A 19,711-nucleotide genomic window follows, 5' to 3' on the forward strand; every position below is an offset into this window, starting at 1 on the left:
AATGTATGAGAGAATACATTCATGAGGCACAGAATGTGAAGCATATAACCGTGGGCCGGACACCACATTAAACCCAAAACCTTAAGGTAATGGGTTAGGTAGTCCATCCCACTTATATATTCTACATTCTACTCATATCTTTTCAATGTGGGATTTCCATCACATTTAATATTCAACAATCTCCCCCTTAAGTGTGATACCCTTCCACATTGGATCGCTCAACTTACCTCGGAACTAGACTCCAACCCTTTCGGGATAGCATACCCAGAGTCACCAAGTTCCACCCAGCCGAACCGGGCTCTGGTACCAATTGTTGGTCCAAATTGAGCGCAATGTATGGGAGAATACATTCATGAGACCCAGAATGTGAAGCATATAACCGTGGGCCGGACACCACATTAAATCCAAAACCCTAAGATAATGGGTTAAGTAGTTCATCCCACTTATATATTCCACATTCTACTCATATTTTTTTAATGTGGAATTTCCATCACACTTAATATTCAACAGTATCATTTCAAGTTGACTTGAATATGAGAGGTTAAATTGGACAAATATACACTATGCATTGTAAATTTTAAAGTTAACTAGAGAAAATTTTAATTTATAATTATACATGAGAAGTAGGTTACATTGATCATTAATAAGAGCATAAAAGTATGAACATAATTAAGAACAGAAATAAGCTAATCAACTTCAAACCAAACAAGATTATGAATAGTTACAATAGTTAATGACTACCGACCATCGTCGTACACGAACTATCAATTAATTAAAAAGCAATATTGCTATATTTAATTGTTGCGCAACCAAAATGACTGATTAAATTCACTCAAAATATATAAGTACAAAATTTAATATTTCAATGATTTTGAAAACATATCATCCCTGCTTTTCTGTAACTTTTATGCGATACCCATTACCGAATCCGAGAGCTGGAGTTCGAGACATGTTGGCTCCCTGGATTTTTGTCCACCTTCATATTTAATTAGATTTTCAAAAGCATGAGTTAATTTCGGATCGTGCTCATAGTGGAGAACAATATATAAAAGAGCTAACTGAAAAATAACTTACAAACTTTATCCGTACTTTACAATTTTATTAATTACTAACTTTTGATTGTATCAATTTAGAACATGATCTATTATTCGTTTATAATTCGAAACACCGAATAATTTTATAGTCAAAATACGACGCGGACATTAATATAATAGACACCAACACAATCTATATTTACCTTTCTTTATTAGAAGATTAATCGGTTCCATCAAAAAATTAATAGTTTGTATTTTAAATTATGGCTTAATGGTGAAAAATCCAAAATATTACGACTTGTTGCAATTTAATCCAAACTTTTTAAATTTTTTAATGGCCTAATTATTTAAAAAAACCCCCACCTTGTAACATTTTTTCGTTTATAACCCGACCTAGGAAATAATTCATTTGTACCCTTTTTTTGATTTTTCGTTTCAACTCTACCCTAAAGCACTAAATTGAACTTTTTTCCTTTGAAAAAAAGTTTAAAATAGTCCTTCATTTTTTAACTTATATTCTAATTAGACTTTAATGTTATTATTAATACAAAAATACCTTCTTCTTTATAAAATTAAAATTATAATAATTATTGAATTTGTATTATCCACTACTAGAATGTCCGTGTGTACCGACGGGATTTGCCGACGGATAACAAATCCGTCGGCAAATAAACAAATACCGACGGAAATGGGCGACGGACAACAATACCGTCGCTAAGTGGGAGAATTAATTTGGCGGGTGAAGGCGCGCTCATTTGCCGACGGAATACCGACGAATGACCTGTCGGGAAATGAGCGCGCCTTCACCCGCCAATTTAATTTGACAACTTTTCCGATGGAATATCCATTCCGTCGGTAATGTGGTCAATTTTCCGACGGAATTCTGAATTCCGTCGGTAACCTGGCTGGGGACAAAACGCAGCGTTCTGTCCCCTTCATATATGCCGACAGAATTCCATATTCCGTCGGTAATGGGGATATGGACAAAACGCAGCGTTCTGTCCCCTTCACCTTGCCGACGGATTTGTTCTGTCCGTCGGTAAGTTTGGCAGACTTAAGCAAAACTCTGCGTTTCATTTGTTAATTACCGACGGATTCAGTCCGTCGGTAAATTATAACCTAAATTCCAGAACAGTTTCCTCTTCTCCTCACTTTTCTTCTTCTCTTTTTCCGCCGACTCCCTGCCATTCCCCGCCGACGATTCTCCTGCCACCCACCGCCGACCCCGTTCGTTCGTCCGTTGCACCGCCGACTCGTAGCTGCCACCGCGTCCGTTCCTGCCACCACGTCAGCCACCCACCCCGTCCGTTCCTGCCACCACGTCAGCCACCCTACCCCGTCCGTTCCGGCCACCGCTGCTGCAGACCCACCTCCGGCGACTTCCCTGCCATCTGCCGAGGTAAGTTTTATTTATTTTAATTATAATAATAATAATAATAATAATAATATTTATTTAATATTTGCTAAATTTATTTCCAGCCACCGCCGCACCGCCGCCACTGATCTCCGGCGATTTCCGCTCTCCGGCGATCTCTACTGCCCGTCCTACTAAACCCGTAAGTTTGCCCCTTTTTTATTATTTGTATATAATTAGTTCTTAATTTTAATAGGTTTAGACTTTGGTAATTAATAATTAGTATATTAATTAGGTTAGAATTAATTAGTATATTAGTAATAATTAGGTTAATTTAGTTACACTAATTATTCGGAGTTTAGGTAATTAATAATTAGTATAATATATATTATAATACTAATTAGGTTATAATTACGTAAAGATTAGTATATTAATTATGTTTATTTAATTAGTATTTTTTTTGTTTTAGTTAATATAATTAATTAGTTCATTGTGTAATTTGGGTTTATATTATTTAATTAGTTGAATTTTCATATTATTAGTTTAGGTTAGTCTATGTTAAATTGTAATAGAATTAGTTCAATTTTAATATGATTACTAAATTATGGATAAATTATTTTATTTTATATTAATTACTTAATATAATAATTTTGGAAATGTTTGGTATGTTGGATATTTTCGTATATGTTTTATTTGCTTGCAGGCTTTCCCTGAAAAATGGGCGATGCTCATTTTTAGGGGAAATGCTGTCCGATTTTTGTTAGAAAATAATAACAATTAGATTAGAAAATAATAACAATTAGATTAATAATTAGATTACAATTTTATTGTAGACCTCTCTCTGCTGTAGATTCCTGATAGCCGGTGACAGTAGACGCCTGCTCCGATTTTTCTGACCGGGATCCAGCGTTGGCGTGCGGTTCTGCCCTACAACAAGTAGGTTTTATTTCTTTTTGTATTTTATTTACATAGTTAGATTAAAAACACTTCAATTTAATTAATTAAACACGATTTTATTCCCACCGAATAAAATCGTAATCCTAGCCGTAGATTTCCCGTCTCGTGACTTCAATCTATTGAATGTCGCGGGATTGTACAGTTTGTACAGTTCGCAAAACTCGTGCTTCCGTAATCTGACTGCCGAAAAAATATATGCGTAGTTACGGTAGAAAAATATTTTGTGGTTTTTCTAGCGTTTGTTCTCCGGGTGCATATTGGTATATACCGCGTAACGCTTGTTCTTCACAGAATATTTAATCAGCGTTACTCGGGATATAGTACATAGCGCACTTAAGGAGAACGACGCCGGAAGGCTGCCGAATATTTTTTTCCGTTCCTACACATATATGGTGGTCGGGTTACGGGGCGCCAGTTTTGCGAATGGGATAGGTCCATACCCTTTTAGCAGTCAATTTCATTGACGTTGCTATCCTTGAGCCTGTAAACCACCTAATTATTTGTGCAACAGACATGAATCAGGACCGCAGTTGGATGTATATTAGACATAGTAATGGATTACTAGCGGAAGGATTTTTTGATAAGGTTGAGGAGTTTGTCGAGTTTGTCGAGTTTGCTTTACGACATCCTGAATGTAAGAGTGGGGCAAAAATAAAATGCCCGTGCTCTAGGAGAAAATGCAGAAACACAAATTACCGAGATCCAGAAGATGTCAAGTTACATGTGTTGCAGTCTGGGTTTGTTGAAGATTACCAAGTGTGGGTTCATCACGGTGAGGGCACTGTCTTGAATCCTCCTCCTTGGGCACTGCCATCGGGTAATTACGATCATTTTGACTACGGAAATGACGAGGATGGTTTTGATGCAGTTCAGAGAATGGTGATCGATGCAGCTGGTCCTGAAATGTTTAATGATGAAGAGCCTCCTAATCAGGAAGCCCAGAGATTTTATGATATGATGCGTTCGGCGGAAGAAGAAATATGGCCCGGGAATAACAGACATTCCCCTTTGTCCGCAGCAACTAACATATTGGACATTAAATGTCGCCATCAGGGTTCAGTTGCTTTAATTGACGACATTTGTAGTTTAATGCAAGAATTGCTGCCAGAGGAGAACAAGATGCCAGCAAATTTTGCTAAAATTAAAAAGCTGGTGAAAGGTTTGGGGTTGCCGGTGGAGGTTATTGAATGCTGTTTTTACAACTGCATGCTTTTCTGGGGGGAAGATGAGGCTTTAACGTGTTGTAAAGTGTGTGGCCACGAACGGTGGAAACCAGTTACCAAAAGCAATTCTTCCAGAAAACGAAAGGCCAACGTGCCATATAAGAAGATGTTTTATTTTCCAATTACTCCGAGGCTGCAGAGGTTGTATGCGTCGAAAGCCACAGCTGGGCATATGACATGGCACGCCGAACATGAAATGGAAGACGGGAAAATGTGTCATCCGTCTGATTCTCCTGCCTGGAAACGGTTTAGTGAGTTGCATACGGATTTTGCTGACGAACCTCGAAATGTTAGACTTGGCTTATGCACTGATGGGTTTCAACCGTTTGGCAGTTTCGGGTCACCTTATTCTTCATGGCCGGTAATTGTGACGCCTTATAATCTGCCGCCAGGCATGTGCATGAAGGATGAGTTCATGTTTTTAACGATACTTGTCCCGGGTCCGCGTAATCCGAAAAACACTATGGACATTTTCCTCCAGCCGTTGATAGCAGAGTTAAACCAATTGTGGGAATCTGGGATCCGGACCTTTGATATTCACAAGCGTCAGAACTTTCAGATGAAAGCGGCCCTTATGTGGACAATTAATGATTTCCCGGCCTATTCAATGCTATCTGGTTGGAGCACATCAGGTAGATTGGCATGTCCATATTGCATGGAAGATACGAATGCATTCACGCTTACTAAGAGTGGTAAACAATCGTGGTTTGACTGCCACAGAAAGTTTCTACCTCCGGGGCACCGTTTTCGTCGAAATGTCACCGATTTTCGAAAAGGTAAACAAGAAAAAAACCATTTTCGTAGGGTGAAAACAGGAGATGAACTGTTGGCAGAGGTGGACCACCTAGGCTTTAGGAGGGCATATGAGCCCCATGCAGAAGTTATTAATGCCGACTTGTCGAAGAAGTGTGGTTGGAACAGAAAAAGTATATTTTGGGATTTGCCGTATTGGAGAACAAATGTGATTCGGCATAATTTGGATGTCATGCATATCGAGAAAAATGTTTTTGACAACGTTTTCAATACCGTGCTGAATGTTCCTGGAAAGACAAAGGACCATGCAAAATCAAGGGCAGAGTTAAATGATTTTTGCGATCGTCCGGAACTAGCACAAGACCCAACTACTGGTAGATATCCGAAGGCACTGTATGCTCTGGACAAGGAGCAAAAAAAATTATTGCTAGAATGGATTCAGCAAATTAAATTCCCGGATGGCTACGTGTCAAACTTGTCTCGGTGTGTTGATTCAACCAAACAGAAAATGATGGGCATGAAAAGCCACGACTGTCATGTGTTTATGCAGCGACTCCTACCAATTGCGCTGCGTGAGCTTCTCCCAAAAGAGATATGGGAGCCTATAGCAGAGTTGAGTATCTTCTTCAGGGAGTTAACTGCTACATCACTTAAGGGCGAGGATCTGAAACGTATGGAAGAAGAAATCCCGAAGATACTTTGCAAGTTGGAACGCATATTTCCTCCCAGCTTTTTTGATTCGATGGAACATCTTCCTGTTCATCTGCCATACGAAGCTAGAATGGCTGGACCGGTTCAGTATCGGTGGATGTATCCATTTGAAAGGTGATGTAAATAAATATCTTTTATATTCATCGGTTTTTGTTTGAAGTGTTTAATTGTATTAATCAATTCATGATTGAACAGATATTTGCGGAAATTGAAAAAAAAGGTATCCAACAAAAGTCGGGTGGAAGGCAGCATTAGTAGCGGATACCTAATGGAGGAAACAGCAAAATTTGCCTCTTTTTATTTCACGGATGGTGATCCGACGTTACCCTGTCGACTGCAAAGAAATGAGGTATTCGATACCGATATGGATGATGATGTCGACCGACTTTCAATTTTTAGAACAGTTGGGGAACCCATAGGTGCCTGCCGCAAAAGACATCTGGACGAGTATGAATATGTCGCCGCCCGGAGTTACGTCCTTTTGAATTGTGCGGAAATCGAACCTTACAGAGAGTAAGCATTGCTTCTACACATTTCAATATATTACTGAGTTACAAAATTTAATGCGCCAGCTCACAAATTCTGATGTATTCTTCTGAAAGTGTTTTCGAAGACGAATTGCATGCAATCAACCCTGCGATCACGCGGATCGAAGTTGAAGGAAAGTTAGAAAGGGAATTTGTGTCCTGGTTTGAAGGACATGTAAGTATTGGCAACGTACGGCTTCTTTTATTTCTCGTTCGTTTTAATTGCCGACTCATGTAAATGTTTACTGTCCTCCAGGTGAAGGACCCAGCTACATGTATGAATCCCTATATTCTAAGTCTTGCGAAAGGCCCACTGAGATCAGTCAAAACATATAAGGGATATCGTGTAAACGGGTTCAAATTCAATACTCAAGATTATGGGGAGGATCGAGTTACTATGAATAGTGGAGTTTGTGTTAAAGGGTCTCTATTCGGTCCAGCCGTAAGCGACTTTTATGGAATGCTGACTGACATTATTGAGATAGAGTATCCAGCGCTGCCAATTAAAAGGACCGTCCTATTTAAATGCGATTGGTTCGATCCAACTCCAAACGTGGGTATGTCAGTGCATCGTCGATACAACATGGTAGACGTTAATCACAGAAGGAGGTACAACAAGTACGAACCTTTTATTCTAGCCGAACAGGCCGGTCAAGTCCATTACTTACCATACCCAAGTAAAAGACGAGATAAAAAGGACTGGTGGGCAGTATGCAGGATAAAGGCTAGATCTGAGCTTGACATGCCAGATGAGGTTATTCTGGCTTTCCAGGACGACGTCGTAGAACATGCTCTTAATGTGGAAACAGCTGATAATCCGACTAATTTGGTTGACCCGGACGAGGAAGCAGATGAGGAGGCGTTGGAAACGGCGCCAACAGCAGAGACAGCCGATGATTTTCTACCATCCTCATCAGACGAAGCGGAGGACTACGAAGAGTTGTAGTGTAGGCTAATTCATGTAATAGAATCTGTATGACTAGTATTGTTACATGCATTAATGACTGATATTTATGTTTTTATATGTATGTTTATCGACGAATTGATTAATTATTTATTAATATTTGTTATTTATGTATGAAATTGTATGTGCATATCTACTTCTTTGTAGATATGAGGGGTCAGGGTAGCCGCAGACGTGTTGAGGACCGTCATCAGAGAGATCCGAGAGACACTGCCCCCACAGACGCTCCACCTGGCGGGGACGATGCGCAGCTTCAGGCGGCGCCTGGGCCGCAGAGGGAGGCCCAGCAGCAGGTCGAGTACGAGATTGATGCCTCGGGGAGGTTAAAGGTCGCACCTGACGCTCTAAGGTATTATCACTGTTATCCATTTTTTAAAGTTTAGTTATAAAACACTATTTAACTAATTTTATGTTTTGAAATGATAGGGAGCGGCTACATGACAGCGGGAAGGTCTCCAGAGGCTTGCTGGACATCTTTCGTTCCTGCTGGTTCATAGAAGGTTCTTCCTGGAAGGGATTGAAGGCGGAGCAGAAGACGTTCTACTGGGAGGAGTTCAAGGTAATATTTACATTAACATTTTATTCAATTTTAAGTTTCATATTATTTAAATTTACTAATTAATTATCTATTCATTTGTTAAATACGTGCAGAAGAAGTTTTGGTGGGACTCCATCTACCCCGAGCAGGCGATTAGAGATGTCTTTATGAGACATGCTGCTAATCGTTACAAGGACACAATTCACGCGATGAAGAGTGTTAGGGATAACAGTGTCACAGATGATATTTGGGCGGCATGGAATGCGATTTGGGATACGGCTGCGGCGAAGAGGAAGTCCGACATCGCTCGGGCTAACAGGATGAGTGAGCCGTCAGGGCCCGGGACTGGACCGGTGCGCCACACGGCAGGATCGCGCTCAGCTGTGAAGCATATGACCGTTTTGGTAATTTTTCTAAATTTGTATTCTTCAGACTTAAATGATTATAGTGTTTAAATGTTCATTATTTATATCGAATTAAATTTATGATTTTTGTCTCAGAGTCAGGAGCTCGGTCGTCCTGCGACATATGCTGAGTTGCATGTTCGTATGCACTCGACAAAGGACGATCGAAACAAGTTTGTCGACAAGAGGTCGCAGGATAAGCATGTAAGTCTGATGTAACTTGAAATTGAATCGTTATTACTTGATTGTAGTTAATTAAAACATGTGAAATATAAATTGTGAACTGTGAACTGTGAACTGTGAATTGTATGTAGTCCATGTTTGTTTGCAGGAAGTCCCTGAAAATGGGTGATGCTCGTATTATAGAGGAGATGCTGCCGAATTTTAGTTAGGAATTTAAAGTTTAACTATTTCTGTTTTCGATTATCGAAATCGTACTAACTTGACTACTTGTTTATTTTTTCAGGAGCGTTTCCTTGCAGAGCGTGCAGCTGCGACCCAGTCCTCCCCGGCTGAGGGCAGTTCGTCGACCCCGCAGTCCATCGACGAGAACGAACTGTTCTTGTCTCTCGAGGCGGTGAAGAAGCAGCGGGTTTACGGAGTTGGTTCAGCTGCAGCTTCGTACATCGCGTCATTCAAGGGCACCAGTGTACGCCGCGGCTCATGCTCGTCGTCCCAGCAGACTCACTCGACCGAGGATATCGAGGAGCGGATCCAGAGAGAGGTATCCGCTCGGGTGCAAGGGATGCGGGAAGAGATTCAGAGGGATGTGGAGTCTTCCGTCGACGAGCGGATTGCTGAGAGGGTCCGCTCGGAGCTGGCAAAGATGATGAGCACTCTACCAGACGCCATGCGCCCCCCGCAGCCCCCCTCAGGTCCAGATGACGAGGATATTACTAGACTTTAGTTTTTTGTATTCCTATACAGTATTATGCTTATAAACATCGACAAATTTGTTAACGCTTATTCCGTATTTATATATAGATACTTTTGATTCTTATTTAGTCTGTTTGTATGTGTATCTTATTTTTGTAATTCTGCACAGTTATAATAGACAAAAAACAACCCATAATGGGCAGGAAAACGACAATTTTTTTGTCGGAAATGAAGCCGTATTACCGACGGATTTCTACTTTACCGACGGAATAATCCGTCGGTAATTTAATACCATGTTCCGACAACAAATACCGACGGATTATTCGTCGGTAAAGAAAACAAGGGGCGACGGAATTTACCGACGGATGGTCCGTCGGTATATATTCCCGACGGAATATCCGTCGGTATATCGTCGGATCAACGTCGGCAACGGCCCTCTTTCACCGACGGTTTTACCGACGATTATCCGTCGCAATATTTGTCGACGGAAATATCGGTCGGTAAAACGTCGGATCTTCGTCGGTGTGTTAGTCACAACCCACCGACGGATTTATATATTTACCGACCACTATGTTTCCGTCGGTGACATTTCCCGACGGATATTTTTTGTCGCCAATTAATGCCGACGAAAAGCGTGCCGACGGATGGTATCCGTCGGCAGTCCGTCGGTAACTAAGTTTACCGACGGATTTTCATGTGTTAGTGACGGAAATTTCCGTCGCTAACACCGGACATTCTTGTAGTGATCTATAAATAATTTTTAAACACAAAACCGTAAAATTATATATTTTTTTTTTTAAAAAACAATCGAATTCTTCGTCCGGAGGACGCTCCTCCTAGCTGTCAAGGAGGAGCAGATCGCTCCTCCTTACTGTCAAGGAGGAGCGATCTGCTCCTCCTTGCTGTCAAGGAGGAGCAGATCTGCTCCTCCTTCCTGCCAAGGAGGAGCGATCTGCTCCTCCCTGACATGGAAGGAGGAGCGATCTGCTCCTCCTTCCATGAAGGAGGAGCAGATCTGTGCTCCTCCTCCATGGAGGAAGAGCGGGTCGCTCCTCCTTTCGAGCGACCCGGAAAAAAATAAAAAAAATAATTTTTTTGTAAAAAAATCCGTAGCGGTGTATAAATTGAAAGAGTACGGTGGTTTGTCAAAAATGTTTTTTAATTTATTTAGTTTTTTAATAAAAATTTAAATATAATTGATTTGTTGGATTTATTTAAACATTTTTAAAGTTGAAGGACTTATTTTTATTTTTTCAAACAGAAAAAAGATGATATAATCCTTCTATTTAATTATTTTAATGTTTTCATCCTTAAATTAAATAAATTGTCCAAAAATAAAATTTTGGGGTACAGTTGAAAACGAAAAATCAAAAAAAGGGTACAAATGAATTTTTTCCTAGGTCGGGGTATAAACGAAAAAATATTAAAAGGTGGGAGTTTTTTAAGTAATTAGGCCTTTTTTAATAATAGTCAAGTTGCATTTTTCCGTTGCAATAATACCTTAATAGCCTAATTAAAGATAACAAGTTTGGCAACTAATTTGACTATAATTGCAACGAAAAAAATACAATTTGGCAGTTATTATAAAAATTAAAAAGTTTGAATTAAATTACAACAAGTAGCAAGTGTTTGGATTTTTTCACCATTATGTCTAAAATTGTCTAAAAATGAAAGTTCAAATTAGTATTAGAAAACACGCTAATTTACTATATTGCAATTAATGCTATATAAAAATGAAGCAAACGTGAATTTATATATCCATCTATGACAAAATTGATAGATATATATATTTATGGCTTATCCCCTTAAAATCTCCCCACCTTTTACCCCCAATTCGTTTGCACCCTCACCTTATAAAACCACCAAATATACCCAAATTACGAGTTTTCACTTTCAATTGCACCCTCAAGCATTAAATTGACTTCTTTTTACTTAAAAATGTTCAAATCAATACTTTAAATTTTAGCATATATTTTAAAATAGGACTTAATATTTTATTTAAAACAAAAATAAACCTATTTTTCAAGTGAAAAGAGATCAATTTAATGCTTGAGGGTGCAATTGAAAGTGAAAGGTCGTAATTTGGGTATATTTGGTGGTTTTGCAATGTGAGGGTGCAAACGAATTGGGGGTAAAAGGTGAGGGTTTTTTAAGGGGATAAGCCTATATTTATTGAAAAAAAAAATCAATAGTTTAAAACAACAATTCTACATGATTAGTCACTTATGATTTATTTTGTAATTAATTCTATTTAAAATAACGGAAAAGTGAATTTATATAATTGATAAATATATTCTTAATAAAAAAAAGGATGTTAGCCCAATTTAGTAATGTCTACGTTATTAGTCATTTATCCAAAAATCAATAAGAATAAGATCCAATTATAATAAATTAATCCACATTTGAAGATAATGTTTATAAACAATATATTTTAATAAGATAAAAAATTCATAAAATTGGATTATTACTTTTTAAAAAATTGAATTTTTTTTATAATGGACTAATTGATAGAAATAAGTGCGTATATCAGACGGTTTGGTCACTGAACTGAATCGAAACTGAAATAACCAAAATAACTGAGATTGAAATTGTATGATTATTCATAACCGAATTGAAACTAAATTAGTTTAAAACCGAATCAAGACTGAACCAAAATTTCGTTGGTTATTTCATCTAATCAAATTACCAATATTTTTTCAAAAAATTAAAAATTAAAAATTAAAAACAAAAGAAATTCAATTTAGTATTAATTTGTAATAAATATAAAACTTCAAGGTTAGTTGATTAATTTGGAAATTTCATTCTGAAAATTGAATCGTAACACTCAAATTTTTTAACATTTATATCGATAACCGAACCAAATTAAAATTTTGATTTAGTTCAGTCAGTTAATTCGGTTTCAATCGAATACTGCAAACCCGGGTGAGCACGGTTCGGGGGAGTCTGGGGATTGACAAATCTCCGGAACCAAACCAAAAGTCGGGGATATCAAAAATTGGATATCCGGATCCGTACCAATAATCGGTTCGGTTCGAAGATTTTATTTTTCGGTACGGTTCGGTACGGGGATTCGGTCCTAATGGTTCGGTACGGTTTGGTACGGATATCACTAAAACCACGGATATTATTTTATTTAAAATGTGATCTCTACTATATTATAATATATTATTTTGACTTTTAAAATTAATTAGCTACTCATTCATTTTTTTTTATATTTTCAACTATCACAAGTAAATAATCATCAATAAAATAAAAAGGCACAACATGTATATTATCGTTCGATTTAATATTAATTTTTTGATTATTTGATAAGGGTACTTTTAAATATTCTCAAGTCTAAAATTATATCATTTTTGTTAAAATTATGTAATTTGGTAAATGATAGAAAATAATAAAGTCAGTGAATTTAAAATTAGATTTACTAATTATTAAATTTAAAAATTGGCTTGAATTTAAAATTAGATTTATTCACCAAAAAAATACCAAACCTATATTTTTTGTGTCAGTTATAGCCAAACCTTATTTAAATATTTCAGCTGCCATGCCAGCCAATTGCTTAGTTGGCGGTGACGTGGACGACACGGTGTCTAAAAAACCGGTTCGATTCAAAAATGGCTAAAAAAGAAACAGAACATATAAGGTTTGGCTAAATCTGGTGATTTTTAAAGGTTTGGCTATAATTGACACAAAACGTATAGGTTTGGCATTTTTTGGTGATTAAGCTTTTTAATAATTATTAAATATTTGATAAATTCATATAATTTTCATTGAAATATATAAGTATTTTGTTTTTATGTAAATTAATAATTTTTTTATATATATAGACTAATATTTTTAATATATATTATTTAATTTTATAAAACAATTTTAATTTTTAGTAATTCAAAGTTAATACAAATATAATAATCAAATGAAAGTTAGAATAATACAAATATAATAATCAAACGAATATTATATTTGTATCAAACGAATATATATATAATTTCGGTTCTTCGGGTATAAGTTCGGTACTTCGGTTCGGTACGGTTCGGTTCGGTTTTCGGTACGGTTATTTATAAAAGATCCAGAACCGTACCAATAAAATTTTCGGTACGGTTCGGTTCGGAGAAAGTCAATGGTCAACGGATATTTTTCGGTCCTGGATATATTCAGTCCGATTTTCGGTGCGGTTTTGGAGATATCCAGGATCCGTGCTCACCCCTAACCCCAGGATACAAATTATAAATTTATTGAACTCAACTATAAAACCAATTTATTCATAACATATTAGGCAAATTCACTATTATATTAAAATATAGAGCAAATTACGCTAAGGTCTTTTAGGTATTCTATAATTAATAGTTTGGTACCTTTTGTTTTAAAAGTCTACTTAATGGTCCTTCAGTTTTAATTCCGTTAACTATTAGGTCCCTCGGTTAATTTCGACACTTATTTTCAAATGATTTGATGCCCCACTTTTAATTTTGGGTACAATTTGGTCTCTCATTTTTAATTTTATCAAATGATTTGGTCCATCACTTTTAAACGATTTAGTCTCCGAGTTTTAATCCGTTAAACGATTTGGTCCGTTAAATTAGTAGAAGAATCTTTCTATTAATAGTTTCTTAGTGTCGATATTTCAGAAGCTTTTAAGTAATTTGCTCTAAAATATATAGATTCATTTTTCTTCAAAAGAAGTAGTAGTTATTAAGTACCTGTAATCAGTGACAAAGACATGGAAAAATATCGCAATCAAAACCTTGCTGAACTCTGCTCCTGCACATGCTCTTGAGCCCCCTCCGAAAGCCACGAAGTTCTTTCCCATTGAAACAGAACCCACGTTCTTCACTCATTAACAAACAATTTATTAAATATAAAAAATATTAAAGTCAGTGAAATGAAATATTTTTCAATTAATTAGATCAACTGCTACTTAATTAAATGTAGGTATTAAATTAAATTCAGTATTAATATGTAAAGACTTACATTCCATCTTGATGGATCAAACTTAAGAGGATCTTTATATGTGTTAGAATCTAGCATAATTGATGCTGGAACCACCATTATAATCCAATCTTTTGGAATTGTATATCCTGCAATTATACGAAATTAATTAGTTAAATTGCAGCTTTAATTTCAAATTTCTTACAAGGTATTAGTTAGATTTCAGTATGATTTAATAAGATTAGTGTCCTCTCAAGTCGATTAATCATGACTTATCAGGATTAAATATTTCTGAGATCACCGAATTATAATCTTTTCATAAACTGGTTATCGAATTGTAAAAGATTACAAAATGGTTAACGAGTTATAATTTTTATAAAACAGTTGTCAAACTATAAAAAGTTACAATATGCTAATTGATAAACTTTAATTATTATGTCCAATCAATAAATAAAAACGATGAAGGATACATATAACGATAAAAATAAAGTATTTTTAAGTCACTTAATATATTTTTATGAAAATATATTTCATACTTGAAGAGAAAGCCATTAAATTTTAAAAAATTATATATTAGATTTTATTAAAATAGTATATAATTATTAAAATATTTTTATAGTTTTAAAATATTTCAATTATTTTTAAATATGGACTAATAAATCATGAAACTAACTTCAAGTACTGAATTTAATTTCTCGTATTTAATAATTATACTTTTTACTTTTTTTTCCTTTTTAATATAATTAGTAATTTCAATTACTTGTAAAAGTGACGTATAAATCTGTCAAAGATATTTATAGAAGATATGTCTGTTAATTTTATCATAGTTACGAATATATAAATACATCCAATTATGTTTTAATATAGTATGCAAATAAGACCGTTTCAAGCTAATTAATAAAGTCAACTTGAAATATTTTAAATTAGCGAGCCATAATCAAATTTAAACTATTGAAACTTTATATACCATCAACTTGGATATCTGTGATTGCCTTTCTCAATAATCCAGGGGCAACGCTCGCCATACGGTTTGCTTCATTCACAACCTAATTACCAAAACATGTTCCAAAATTTATGAAAATTATTTATGAACTAATAAATTATATTAAATTTAATTAAAAAATATTATTTTTAGAGAATAAATAATGTTTCTATCAAATAAATTTATAAATAAAAATAAATTCTATAGTAAAACTGAACCAACAAACAAATGGTGAAAAACTCACTTGATGGGTATAGGTCATGGACTTATATTCTTTCCATGTAAGTCCCGAGTCTTTATTTTCCCTATTTTTGATAATGGCCTCGTGCTCGTCCTGAAATTTAAAAAAGTATATATCTATATTATCTATAGTTTAAATTTAGTTAAAGTATAAAAAATTTATCTCCAGAAATAAATTTTAAATAATTGGAGCAATTGACTAAGATGAGTGGGATTAAATATATATGCAAAAATTATATGCGTGTATAAAATGATAATCATATGCTTGAAAATAGGTTTAAATTGAGAATTATAAAATAATTGTCCTAACATATAAAATTAGCTAATTAGAATATTTAATTGTTTTTAATGATTTATTTGAAAAAATAGTTGAAATTCTAGATAGAAAAAAACATTTTCCCTTCAATTTATTATGTTGGAAGTCCAACTTTATTTTCAAACAACACGAACTTACCTAAATGGTAACATATGTTGCAATATGTTGGCTATATAAATAAAATTTAGCATGAATTAATCGGATAATTTTTTATTTTTTCTAAATGTTGGAGTAAATAAAATATGGTAAATTTTATATAAAAGAAAAAGATTTGAATATTTAAATTTATAAATAAAATTAAGCAACTAAAAGTGTTTTACTAACCCTCATTTTTTCTACAACCAAAGGGTTGTCTGTAAGAAATTGAATAGCTACGCCAAGAGTAGAAGATATAGTCTCGAAGCTAGCAAGATTTAGCCAAAACATTACATGGATCGCAATTTCATCAGTCCAAAAGCTATCCTTTTTCATGTCTTCCAAAATCTGATCAAGAAAATCTCCTCTACGAAGTTGAGGGTTATCTCGTCTTTCTTTCACCAAATTTGTAATTATTTCTATTGCCCTCTTTTGAGTCTGCCATAAAAACATAAAAATAGTATATATTTATATTCAATAATTAATAAATTCTAAGATAAAAAAATAAAAGTATTGGTAAAATAAATATAAACGTTTCTCTTTTACAGCGATTTAAGTCTAATGTTCAAAACATGGCAAAATAAATTCCAATCTTTCTATTTTTTTGATTTTGTAGCTCAGACTATTTTCCGGCAATTATTTACATACATGACAGTCATTTTAAATATATGTATTGGCATACTAAATCTCAACGTTTTATAAACGCTACAAATAAAATCTAACCTTCCACGTTTTTGCACTATGTTAAAAAATATGAAAAAATGACGGAAATTCGAAATTAGGTTACAAAACGCAAAAATTGAAAAAGTAAAACCGTTTTGAAAATTAGACTTCGATTACTAAAAAGGAAAAATATTGGGATTTGTTTGCTAACTCCTCCAAGAAACACATAATTATTGAAGAAAAAATAATAATTATATATTCACCTTTATACAATTATGGAAAGCTGTCCCAGGGATGTTTAAAGGGATTGACATAAATCCTTGCAAGAAATTACTTAAACTTTCACCTAAATTTTCCCCTGATTTTTCTGGATCGTAACCGAATAATATTTTAGCTGAAAAATCAAACACCATCTGCGATCACAAAAAACATGAAAGGTTAAAGTTCAAACTCAAAGTTAACCAAAGTCCAATAATTTGAGGAAAATTGGTTCTCATGATACCTAAATTATCACTTTATTTCATTTTAATAATCAAACATTAAAATGTTTAATTTTAGTTATTAAATTTTGATTTATTCATTGAGAGGTTTTCCGGAAAAAGACGCATACGTGACGATCAATTTTTATTTATTTTCATCTGAAAATTTGTTACATATGTAAATTTACTATGATTATCGTCTCTTTCATTTAAGTGACCTACCTTTAATTTGTTCTATTTTGAATTATTAAAATATAATTAATTTCAGTTGACAGATGCTCGTCGTGCCAAAATTACATGCGTAGCAACCAACTTTTCTTACTTTTGCTTGAAACTCTTCCACATATGCATAATTTAACATAAAATCTTTATGCTACGATAAAATTATACATACGTGATAAATTTAGAATGAAAATAAGCAAAAACTTTTGCTATGTTGAAAAAATAAAAATCAATTTTTCATATGTATTTTTTATCGGAAAACCATTCGTTATACTAAAAATTAAATAATACAAATGAAAAATTGATCACCAAATTAAAATGAAACGATAATTTGAGTATTTTAAAGGTTTAACCTATTTTAAGATTTCTGTATTTTCTATTTGTTTGTTACTTTGTCCTTAAGCGTGTTTAGTTCTTTACTTGTTCCATACTTTTCGAGAAAAAAAAACAAATTTTTTTGTTTCTTTACTTAGTCCTTATACAATCAAAAACAGTTTTATTTAATCTCTCACACTTCCACATTTTCGTTAAAAAAAAGATTTTAGAAAATTATTTTTAAAAATATAGGGACCAAGTAAAGAAAAAAAACGCTTAGGGACGAAGTAAAAATAAAATGGAAAATATAGACCTTAGGACAGGTTTTGCCTATCTTAAAATCAATTATCTAATGGTTAATCTCAAGTTTAGATCATCTATATATCACCTCAATTATTTGTCTACTTTGTTTGAAAAACAACAAGCAAAAAGATTGGTTTCAATGGTCCATACCCTAATGAGCAAAAAGAATTCCACTATCAGACACAACCACAATTTTCTGATTTGTCTACTTTGTTTGAAAAAAATTAGAAAAAAGTGAGTTTGAATAGCTGAAAATAAATTATCTAATAATTGATCTCAAGTTCAAACCTTTACACGATCATCTATCACCTCAATTATTTTTGTACTTTGTTTGAAAAAAATAAGCAAAAACAAACTATTACAATATATTAAAATACTTACAGCCGCACATGCATTTTTGGTGTCAATGGTCGGCAGAGTTGACCAGATTTGCAGTCTTTTTCTGATCCCAGCTTCTAGCTCAGGTATAAGCTTATCTTTCAGACGCTCAAGACCAAAATGACTCAAAACCAAGTTTCTTAAGTATTTGTGTAAATTATCTTGGTTTGATATTAATTTGGTAGCATCATGTTTCAGAAGCTTAGAAAATGAATCCATAAACCATCTCTCAACTAATTTTCCTTCTTGTTGAAGAAGATAATGGTTAAAATCAGCATTTGATGATATAATCACTGGCTTTCCCATCAAATTTGTTCTAAATAATGGTCCATACCTATAATCATTACCAACATGTCAAACCCTAAATAGAAAATATATATATACTTATTTAGAAGATTAAGAAACAGAATCTGTGGTTATTGATTCCGAGAGTTACCGTGCTTTTTCTTTCTGCAGTTTGGTTACCGAACTTCATAGCGTTATAAATTGGTTATAGTACTATGGTTTTAGTGGCTCTGGTAGATTTTTCAATGAAATCGAATAATTTGCACCTATATGACAATAAAATTTCGCTCTCTGAAATTTTGAATTTGGAAAAATGAAAGAGATGAAATGGTTGTTTTGAAGTTCGGTAATCAAACTGCAAAAAAAAAAAAAAGTACGGTAACCTCCACAATCAATTCTCCAATAAATACATACTAATTATAAAAATCAAGAAATACATGTTGGTAATATATATGTATATGCTCACTTTTGGATTCTCTTTTTGACGAAATGAGGAATATCTAAAGATCTGCTTGGGATGATGAACTGTATGGTTTCTCCGATCAAAGGGAGTCCCATGGAGCCGGGAGGCAGCTTGCCGTTGCATTTAGGGTTATACCACTTATAAATCCAGTGTGTGGAAGCTATCACACTCAAACTTGTAATGGAGATCCAACAAATAGACCATAAATCCATTATTTTGAAGCAAATTTGAAGGAAGAAGTGTGTGTTTTTTCTTTGGGAAGGGGATGAGGGGTTGCGTTTAATGAAGAGAAATGGTTCCTTTATATAATAAATTAAGAAGTTTAGAAAATGGCTTAATTATAAGATTCTTTTATAAGGCCTGCTAAATTATGTAATAATACGTATGTTGATAAACGATTTGCAGCGGTCGCTTTTCAAAGTTGGTCAAATATGCAAAAAAAAAAAAAAATACTAGACCATGATTCCAAAAAAAAATTCAACACATCAAAAAAAAATATAAAGTAAATATTTTAAAAAATATTTCAAGAAACCTAAATGTTTTACAAAATCTATAAGATTGGTTGCTATATGTTTTACAAAATCTATAAGATTGGTTGCTAAAAGATATTAATAACTATAAAAAGTCGTTGTCAAAATATTATAATATAATTACTATTTTAATATG

General features: G+C 34.2%; 1 protein-coding gene across 1 annotated transcript; it reads right to left on the minus strand.

The window, feature by feature from the left end:
* Nucleotides 1–669: 669 nt before the first annotated feature.
* LOC126661296 (beta-amyrin 16-alpha-hydroxylase CYP87D16-like) lies at nucleotides 670–19,346 on the minus strand. The gene is made up of 9 exons (XM_050355117.1): nucleotides 19,049–19,346; nucleotides 18,301–18,631; nucleotides 16,864–17,013; nucleotides 16,127–16,375; nucleotides 15,491–15,580; nucleotides 15,232–15,310; nucleotides 14,307–14,413; nucleotides 14,036–14,163; nucleotides 670–976 (listed from the first exon to the last, which is right to left on the minus strand). The coding sequence occupies exons 1-9, from the start codon at nucleotides 19,255–19,257 to the stop codon at nucleotides 883–885; spliced, it is 1,437 nt and encodes a 478-aa protein (XP_050211074.1). The 5' UTR covers nucleotides 19,258–19,346; the 3' UTR covers nucleotides 670–882.
* Nucleotides 19,347–19,711: the final 365 nt, after the last annotated feature.

The sequence above is a fragment of the Mercurialis annua genome, linkage group LG8 (genome assembly GCF_937616625.2).
Source record: "Mercurialis annua linkage group LG8, ddMerAnnu1.2, whole genome shotgun sequence".
In the NCBI taxonomy this organism is placed as follows: domain Eukaryota; kingdom Viridiplantae; phylum Streptophyta; class Magnoliopsida; order Malpighiales; family Euphorbiaceae; genus Mercurialis; species Mercurialis annua.

Excerpts from the sequence above, each read along its gene's own strand:
- LOC126661296 (XM_050355117.1), bottom strand. The coding sequence starts at position 19,257 with ATGGATTTATGGTCTATTTGTTGGATCTCCATTACAAGTTTGAGTGTG. Across the intron at positions 15,581-16,126 it reads TGGTTGTAGAAAAAATGAGG|GACGAGCACGAGGCCATTAT; the intron begins GTTAGTAAAACA and ends TTTAAATTTCAG. Across the intron at positions 977-14,035 it reads GTCTTTGTCACTGATTACAG|GTGGACAAAAATCCAGGGAG; the intron begins GTACTTAATAAC and ends TTAAATATGAAG.